Here is a 10,000-nt window from a genome sequence, read left to right on the forward strand (position 1 = left end):
GCACAAGGAGTCAACTGCATGAAAACGAGAGAAATTTCAGTCATTGACCCTTCTGTCGCGATTCTGCTTAATGTAACGCAAAAAAGAGAAGAGCATAAAGAAAATGATATTTAGCTCTTGGTCACGCAGCCATAAATCAAAACATATAAGAACGCTGCGACGAGAGAGGGAGAGTACGGCGTTCGCATAAGATTGCATCCAAGTAGTCGCATTCTTTCCGTGTGTATCAGCATTCATTCTCTCTCTCTCTCTCTCTCTCTCTCTCTCTCTCTCTCTCTCTCTCTCTCTCTCTCTCTCTCTCTCAATCTATCTAATCTCTCTTTCTCTCAATCTCTCTCTCTCTCTCTCTCTCTCTCTCTCTCTCTCTCTCTCTCTTTCTCTCTTTCTCTCTCTCTCTCTCACCCTCTCTCTCTCTTTCTCCCTCTTTCTCCCTCGTGTCTCTCCTCTTTCTTCCTCGTTTCTCCTCTTTCTCCCTCGTTTCTCGTCTTCTCTTCTCCTCCTCTTTCTCTCTCTTTCTCCCTCTTCTCTCTCTCTCTTTCTCTCCCCTTTCTCTCTTTCTCTTCCTTTTCTCTCTCTTTCTCCCTTCTCTCTTTCTCTCTCTTTCTCCCTCTTTCTCTCTCTTTCTCCCTCTTTCTCTCTCTTTCTCCCTCTTTCTCTCTCTTTCTGCCTCTCTCTCTCTCTTTCTCGAAGAAGAAGAAGTTGAGAGCACAAGCACTCCAAGAGTAACCAATAAGTACCAATTTAAAAGCCGATATACTTGGTATCAAAGTACCATCCATGAGGACAGTCTCTGTTGCCCTCTCGAGGAGTATCTGATAAAGCAACTTTTATCTCTCTCTGCTGCGCTCGTTACCCAATAGCGCCGAATGTCATACAAACACTGCAGTCTCTGCCAGTCAGACCAAGGAGCAATGGATCCCATAAAATTAAAGAAAGAGATGATAAATTCAATGCGTGCTTGTGGGAGGGTAGGCTCGCTTTTTTCTACCTACTGGGTGTTCTTGAGAGTGTACACGAGCGCGCGTACACGGTCTTACGTACACACACATACACGCAGACCGCCAGCTTCGTGTGTAGCCTCGTTCCTTTGGCGTCATGATCGTAAAGTGACGCACAAACGCCTCCAGATGGTTTACTCCGCATGCGTCATCTTGGATTCGCTAAACAAGTGAGGATAGGGGGAGTGAAGACGCGAAGGAGGAGATAAAGAGAAGGGGAGGAGGAAGGGACAATAAATAAGGAGAGGAGGAAGGGATGATGCAGAAGGGGAGGAGGAAAGGGCAATGAATAAGGAGAGGAGGAAGGAATGATGAAGAAGGGGAGTAGGAAGGGATAATAAAAAAAAGGGGAGGATGAAAAGACATTGAAGAAGGGGAGGAGGAAGGGAGAATGAAGAAGGGGAGTAGGAAGGGACAATAAAGAAGGGGAGGAGGAAGGGGCAATAAAGAAGGAAAGGAGGAAGGGACAATAAAGCAAGGAACACAGATTTCTAAATAATAGTTAACCCGCATCTTATTTCTTTCTTCATGTTTCCAACGGGATCACTATATGACTTTGCTGTCGACGATGAATAACTTTGCCTCCTCCTTCTTCTTCTTCTTCTTCGTCCTGTTTTATTTCTTATTATTATTCTCCGCCCTTCTTTCTACTTCTTCATCTTCTCTCTTCATCTTTTCATTCTTTTTTTTTTTTTTGTTTTGTTTTGTTTTGTTTTCATACACACTTCATGCCTTGTGAGTTTGTATCGTCCGTTTCTCTCTTTCACTCGTCTTCTTCTCATTCTTTATTCTTCTTATTTTCATCATCACCATTTTCTTCTTCATCATCTTCTTTGTCTTCGTCCTCGTCTTCTTCATCATCTTCTTTGTCTTCGTCCTCGTCTTCTTCATCATCTTCGTCTGCGTCTTCGTCTTTATCTTGGTCTATATTTTCTTCTTTTCCTTCTCACTCTTTCTCCTTGTCCTCTTCCCCCTTCTTTTTCTTCATCATCATCATCTTATTCTTCTTGCTCTTCCTCTTTTTCTCCTTCCTCCTCCTCCTCTTTCTCTTCTTTCTCCTCTTCTTCCTCTTCTTCTTCTTCTTCTTCTTCTTCCTCTACACCTTCACCTCCTCCTCCTTCTCGTTCTCCTCCACCTCCTGCTCCTCCTTCTTGTTCTCCTCCACCTCCTCCTCCTTTTCTTCTTCTTCTTCTTCTTCTTCTTCTTCTTCTTCTTCTTCCTCCCTCCTCCCTCCCTCCCTCCTCCTCCTCCTCCTCAACCTCCTCCTCCACGACCACCTCCTCCTTCTCGTTCACCTCCTCCTCCCCTCTATCTCCTCCTTCTCCTCTTCCTCTTCTTCTCCTGCTACTCCTCTACCCTCCTCCACCTCATCCTCTTCTTCTTCTTCCTCTTTTTCTTCTTTTTTTCTTCTTTTCCTTCTTCTCTTCTTCTCCTTCTTCTTCTTCTTCTTCCCCTTCTTCTCTTCTTCTCCTTCTTCTCCTTCTAATTTTCTTCTCCTTCTTCTTCTTCTTCTTCTCATTCTTCTTTTCCTTCTTTTTCTTCTTCTCTTCTTCTTCTTCTTCTTCTTCTTCTTCTTCTTCTTCTTCTTCTTCTTCTTCTTCTTCCTTCTTCTTCTTCTTCTTCTTCTTCTTCTTCTTCTTCTTCTTCTTCTTCTTCTTCTTCTTCTTCTTCTTCTTCTTCTTCTTCCCTTCTGCCCCCGCTTTTATGCCTTCCCTGAGTGGCGTCTTTATGTCTGGCGCTCCTCGGCTTGACTCTCCGGCGCAGTCTGTCATGTTGTCGGGCCGATGGCGGTCTTGGGTCTCTCTCTATGCCGATTTCTGCGTTTATTTGCGTAGTTTTTCCATCGTCTGTTTCTCGTTTGTGCGTGATTCTTTCCTTTATTTTTGGTTTGTTGTCTGTCTATTTTTTGTCTATTTTTCTATCTTTCTTTCTTTTTCTCTTTCTTCTTCTTTCTCTTCTCTCTCTCTCTCTCTCTCTCTCTCTCTCTCTCTCTCTCTCTCTCTCTCTCTCTCTCTCTCTCCTCTCTTCTTCTCCTTCTTCTTCTTCTTCTTCTTCTTCTTCTTCTTCCTCCTCTTCCTCCTCCTCCTCCTCACCCTCCCCCTCCTCCCCCATCCTCCTCCTCCACCACCTCCTCCCTCCCTCCCTCCCTCCCTCCCTTCCTCCCTCTCCCTCTCTCCCTCTCTGCCTCTCTCCCTCTCTCGCACCCCCTGCCTCTCTCCCTCTCTCCCTCCCTCCCTCCCTCCCTCCCTCCCTCCTCCCTCCCTCCCTCCCTCCCTCCCTCCCACCCTCCCTCTGTCCCTCCCTCTGTCCCTCCCTCTGTCCCTCCCTCTGTCCCTCCCTCTGTCCCTCCCTCTGTCCCTCCCTCTCTACCTCGCTCCCTCCCTCTCTCCCTCCCTCCTTCCCTCTCTCCCTCTCTCTCTCTCTCTTCCTCCTTGTTTTCTTTTCTTTTTTACAACATGAATGCATCGTCTTACTCCAGTGGTTTAAGTTCATCGCGGCTTAAACTGTTCGTGTCCACTGGTGTGTGCGTGCGCTGGCTTGCCTTTCGTTTATTTTGGTTTTGCTCATTTTTTGTTGCATTCTCTCTCTCTCTCTCTCTCTCTCTCTCTCTCTCTCTCTCTCTCTCTCTCTCTCTCTCTCTCTCTCTCTCTCTCTCTCTCTTTCATTCTTTTTGGTTCCGTTTTTTCTCTTTGTATTCGCTTTGCTTGATCATTATCAGCTCAGCACCATTATGAATCACTATTATGCTCACTGTTATCAAAGCAAACCGCGTGTTGGTTTTGATACAGATCAGTTCTGCCTCGCAGCATTTATCATTAAAGTATTTCCTCCTGTCATCAGCCCTGAGGTTTTGTGCAAAGAAAAGCCTTGCTTCACGCAGCGCCAGAACAGGGAGTTAGACGCCCATTACTAATCACTAAAGCCATAATTGAGAATGACAGTCATCATGAAATCATTGATAGTGACGGTGGTAATGATGATAAGTTAAGGGTTTTGATAGGAATAATACTAATGGACAGCATAATAACAGCAATAAATGAATGAAAAAAATAACGAACCGAACCCCCGCCTCCCGCCCGCAGGTTCGACAGACCGCCCCCAAGGACAGCCTTCGCACCGCCTCGTCCCTTCCCGGAAGACACCAAGGATGCGTCTCGCCAACGTGCTGTGCGCGTGCGCCCTCACGCTGACCGCGCTGCTGGCGCTCGCGGAGGGGCTGAAGGACCCCGAGAGGCCCGTGGCGGTGCACAACGAGGTGGCGTCCGTGCCGCCCACGAACGGACGCCACGGCGGGAAGCGCTACGGCAGCTCCATCCGCAACGACGTGCGGCGCTACGGCGCGGCGCCCTCGCACAACATGGGCATCAGCGAAGGGCATCGCATCATCACGCGCGCCCTCTGGAGGATTTTCGACGCCCTCATGCAGAAGAAGGACCACTCGCAGCTGTACGGGCGCATGACCTTCGTGGAGGAGGCGCTCAAGAAGATGATCTCCGTGGACACGCAGCTCGAGGACGAGATCGACAAACTCAAGGTAAGGCTGGCGGTGGGGTCCTCGCCCGCGGGAGAGGGTTACCTGGCCGTTTGGCTCGTGCTAAGCATTCCCTTTGGGTTATCTTCCTCTCCTTCAGACTAGTAACACAGCGTTCTCCTGGCTTCATTCTTTACATTATTTCTTCCCTCTTTCTCTTCTTCTCTGACTGCCTATCTGCTTCTCTATCTTTCCACCAAACTATCTCGTTCGATTTATCTGTTTATCCATCCTCTTCTCTACCTTCACCTTCCCACCCCTTTTAACCTCTGCTCTCTCTCGTTCTCGCACGTAAGCCGCCTTATCCACCTGCCGCCAATGACTAATAAAAACATCCCATTGTTTATATAAACATTACAAACCCGAAGCTTAATTAATCACGAAATGCGATAAGGGTTTCTTTGAATCTGCTCTCCGGATATTTTGATGATATTTCCAAACCTTATTGGTTTTTCCATTTCGGCCTTGCGACTCCGAGGCAGAAAAGGGTAAGATAATAAGAGAGAGGAAGGAGGAACGGGCGAGAGAGAGAGAAAGAGGAGAGAGAGGGAGGGAGGGAGAGATGGTAGATAGGTAGATAGATAGAGAGGGGGAGAGATGGGGAGGAAGAGAGAAAGAGAGAGAAAAAAAATTATAAAGATTCATCGATTTTTCTACTGCATTATCATTATCCTAATTTATTATTGCTGTTGATGAACATGTAATCATAACAAACTACCCAGTTTAGATTTTTTAAATGAGGGTAGAAAGACAAAGCCACAAACGTACATAGGCACGGATAGGGGGGGGTGATTACAAATGGAGGAAGGTGCAGAGACATCACGCAGCGCCCACAGTCACTCCAGCGGTGCCAAAGAGATGCCCAAAACCGGTGACCGAATCTGCTGAGTTCTTGCTCGTAAGGGCATTCGAATATAATCTCTGCATACTGGAAATTACGTTATCTGTTAGATTCTTTACGTTATCATTAAAGTTGTCGATTAAAGTACGTTGTCCATTAGATTCTCTACGATGATATGTTGTAAGAAGTAATAAAACTTTATTGTTATTAACGTTGCATTGGCAGAGAAGCTAGGAGATGAAAGTTGTTGCTTACCAGATATTAAAGGATAATAGTATTCGTATGCTGATAATGATAAAGAATTTCTCTCTCTCGCCCCCACTCTCTCTCTCTCTCTCTCTCTCTCTCTCTCTCTCTCTATATATATATATATATATATATATATATATATATATATATATATATATATATATATATCTTTCTCATTTTTTTCTCTCCCTCACTTTCTCTCTGTCTGCGGTGTGTATGTGTGTGTGTGTGTGTGTGTGTGTGTTTGTCTACATTATACTACTGTCAAGGGTTCAACCAACAAACTACTCACACCAAATACTTTTTCTCGCCAACGAGACAAAAATTACTCAATTACAGCGGAGGCGACAGCGAGACAAAGAGAGGGACATTGTTACGGAGGAGAAGAGGAAAAATAGGGAGGAACAAAAAGGATGGAAGGGAGGACAAAAAAAAAAAGTAGGGAGGGGGAGAAGTGCAAGAAATGAAGGTTAAAAGGGAGAGAAAAATAAGTTGGTAAAGAGGATATGGAGAGAGAGAAAAGGGATAAGACTGGCAGAAGAATAGGTTATGAAGTAAGGGAAGATAGGAAGAAAAGTTAATAAGTTGGTTACGTTAGGCAGTTAATCAATACAAACACCTGCATTAGTTACGCTAAGAACCTCCTGCAAATTTGTATTCGAGGTCAAGCATATTCAAGTTAGAGCCTTAAGAAGGGAGAGAAGAAAGTAAAGAACGAAGGTAAGTGGATGAGGAAGTCTAGAAGAAAAAGGAGACGAGAAAGAGGTTGATAAATGAGAAAGAGAGGGAGGGAGAAAAAAGAGCCAGCTGTGATTGCCAGCAACAAGGTTTATTATAACAAATGATGTGTGTGTTTATAGCTTGTAACCCCAAGATACTGGCCTCTGTCGGTGTATTTTGCGTGTTTGTTTGTTAAGCAGGAGCGCTGTTTGGCTTGGCTGAGAACGGGGAGGCGTGAACCCGTGGGCGTGTTAGAGAGAAAGAGTGGGCGGCTGCGAGAGTAAGAAAGAGAGAGAAGAAGAGAAAGAGGAAGGACAAGAGTGAGAGAAGGGAGAGAGAGAGATTATGCATATACGTGTATACGTGCCTGTAAATGTTTACACTTTTTCACGTATAAGTATATACGTACGTGCGCGCGCGCGCGCGCGTGTGTGTGTGTGTGTGTGCCCGTGTGCGTGTGTGTGTGCGTGTTTTCGTGCGTGCGTGCGTCGCCACAAGTGTATCCTGGCCGCCCCGCAGACCGCGTGCCACACTTAAAACCACTCGAGAAAAGTCAACGAAAAAATTCCCCTTCATCAAAACGAGGCTGCCTGGGCTGCGAGCGAGAGCAGACCGTCTACTGGTCTCATCGTCTCAGAAACGCCCACGATGGGGGAGGTTATGGGCGGGAGGGCGGACATGTGGACGACTGAGGAATGTGGGGGCGGGGGTGAGAAGGGGGGGGGGGGTGGCTGAAGAGGGGGTTGAGGGGGAGGGGCGGGGGAAAGCTGATGGCAAAGGCCTGATGTTTGGACTTTTTTTTCTCTTTTTTTCTTTGAATATTTTGTCTTTTTATGTCATTCGTGTGACCTTGGAGTAAATAGCGTAAAAATATCTTCATTATTCCTTACGCTTTATCTTTGTCTGTCTCTGCCTGTCGGTCTGTCCCTCTTTCATTCCCACTCTCTTTCTTTCTTTCTCTCTCTGTCTCTCTCTCTCTATCTATCTTTCTTTCTTTCTTTCTTTCTTTCTCTTCTTTCTTTCTCTCTCTCTCTCTCTCTCTCTCTCTCTCTCTCTCTCTCTCTCTCTCTCTCTCTCTCTCTCTCTGTCTCTCTCCTCTCTCCCTTTCCCTCTCTCTTCTTTCCATCCCTTCTCTCCTCCCAATTCCTTCCCCTCCCTGCCTCCCTCTTCTCTCTCCTTCTTTCCCTCCCCCTTTCCCTACCTTCCTCCCTCCTTGGCATCACCTCGCTCCCTCAATCCTTCTCGGCACCCTCTATTCTCTCTCTCTCCTCTCTCTCTCTCTCTCTCTCTCTCTCTCTCTCTCTCTCTCTCTCTCTCTCTCTCTCCCTCTCTCTCTCTCTCTCTCTCTCTCTCTCTCTCACTCACTTACACATTCACTCGCTCACTCATTTGCCCACTCGCTCACTCACTCTCACTCAATTTCACTCTAACACTGACTCTCCCTCTCATTCTCATACTGATTCTTACTCACTCTCTCTCTCTCTCTCTCTCTCTCTCTCTCTCTCTCTCTCTCTCTCTCTCTCTCTCTCTCTCTCTCTCTCTCTCTCTCTCTCTCTCTCTCCTTATCTCTTTCGTATTATTTTCTCATTCCAAAATTGGAAAATTGCGATGAAGTAAAACTCTTAGAATAGGAAGAGGCACAAATCTGAAGCCACTAATTGAAGTCAAGACGTCTCTTAACCAACCCAAAGAAAGGCGGTTTTTAACTCTGACGTCAAAGGTACTCTCACAGCCAGTCATGCATAAATTTGCATGAGAACTTTGTATCGTGTCTTCCTTGTCCTGACTTACTGCTTCTTCAGGAGGACGGGTGGGCGAGGTGAGATAAATATTGCCCGTTCTCCTTTGTCTCTGCCTCTCTCTTCCTCCACGACAGCGCTTCCTCCTATGGGTTGCCAAGGAGCTTCACGGGGTCTGGGGGTGTACACTGTCTGTGCGCTATACAGTGAAATGGGATGTTTTGCTTTTGTTGAGGTTCCGAAATGCGCGATTCAAATTTTGACGCGCGATTGAAGTGTGGCTTTGCGACATGGACAGAATTGGGGTCCTACTTAACAAATTTAGAAACCACTGGATGAATGTTGTTATACTCTCTCTCTCTCTCTCTTCATATATATATATATATATATATATATATATATATATATATATATATATATATATATATATATATATATATATATATATATATGTATATACATATATATCTATATATATATATCTATATATATATATATATATGTATGTGTATATATATATACATGTGTGTGTGTGTGTGTGTGTGTGTATATGATATATATAGATATATATATATATATATATATATATATATATATATATATATATGTATATATATATATAGATAGATAGTATAGATAGAGGATAGATATAGATAGATATAGATATAGATATATAGATATATATATATGCGTGTATGTATATATCCTCTCTCTCTCTCTCTCTCTCTCTCTCTCTCTCTCTCTCTCTCTCTCTCTCTCTCCTCTCTCCTCTCCCTCTCTCCCTCTCCCTCTCTCCCTCTCCCTCTCCCTCTCCTCTCTCCCTCCTCCTTCCCTCTCCTCTCCCTTCTCCCTCTCCTTCCTCTCCTCTCCCTCTCCCTTTCCCTTCCCCTCTCCCTCTCCTCTTCCTTTCCCTCTCCCTCTCCCTCTCACCTTCCTCTCCCTCTCCCTCTCCCTCTCCCTCTCCCTCTCCCTCTCCCTCTCCCTCTCTTTCTCTCTCGCTACCTATCTATCTACCTACCTCTCTCCCTCTCTCTCTTTCAACGCCTTGTCCGTCAGGGTTTGCCGTTAAGCAAAACAAGCGCATACAAGCCTCTATAAACACACAAAATGTACGGTACTTTAGGCACAGAACCCAGCAGGTGCGCGCGCGAGTACTGGCAAGACGCAACACATACCAACCCACACACTTGGCATAAACTAACCGTACTGTGAAAAAAATGACAGCTAAACGAAGGACATAAGGGAAGCGGGGAAAAAAGAGACTGTTGACATGCGCAATAGATTACCTGTCAAGCCTCCACGAGGAAATTGTAACAAGGAAGGATATAAATAGCCTAAAAATGTAATGGTACTGATGGTGATAATAATGGTGATATTGACGATGGTTTTTATCTTATCCTAACTACTTATCTTATCTTATCCTAATTATGATTATTGTTGACGGCCTTGTTGCTATATTTTATCATCACCGTTGCTGTTCCCACTATTATCACCATTAAGGTTATCAATGTAAGTACCAGCGTCTTTACCCATACTGCTATTATCCTTATAAGTGTAATTACAACCCTAATTATGATTGTTATTATCTTCGTCATTATCATTAATTTCATCAGTACAACTGTTATGATTATTATTGTCATCAAAATCATCAGTTTGTCTCTTGTAGTTTTATCAGTAGGCGCAGTTGTAGTACTAGTAGTATACCTTAATCATTTATCTCTATAATTTGCAATACAAAGGTGCGTAATACAGACAACCAGTGATAAACAGCATAAAATAAGATATCATGTCCAGGAAACAACGAGGTTACTGTTGATGCAAATGATGATGATAATGATGCCAGTGTTGATACTGATGAAGAGCAATGATGATTATAATGAGGAAAGATGATTACGCTTTTCTTTCTGTTATTTGAATGTTT

General features: G+C 44.6%; 1 protein-coding gene across 2 annotated transcripts in view; it reads left to right on the forward strand.

The window, feature by feature from the left end:
* The window catches only part of LOC113811695 (uncharacterized), a 43,892-nt gene that overhangs the window by 16,583 nt on the left and 17,309 nt on the right, over positions 1 to 10,000 (forward strand). For both annotated transcript variants that reach the window (XM_070129060.1, XM_070129059.1), the window contains exon 2: positions 4,082 to 4,533. In XM_070129060.1, coding sequence (XP_069985161.1) covers positions 4,147 to 4,533 — 387 coding nt within the window. In that variant the 5' untranslated portion in view covers positions 4,082 to 4,146. The remainder of the gene's footprint in view (positions 1 to 4,081; positions 4,534 to 10,000) is intronic.

The sequence above is a fragment of the Penaeus vannamei genome, chromosome 13 (genome assembly GCF_042767895.1).
Source record: "Penaeus vannamei isolate JL-2024 chromosome 13, ASM4276789v1, whole genome shotgun sequence".
NCBI lineage: Eukaryota > Metazoa > Arthropoda > Malacostraca > Decapoda > Penaeidae > Penaeus > Penaeus vannamei.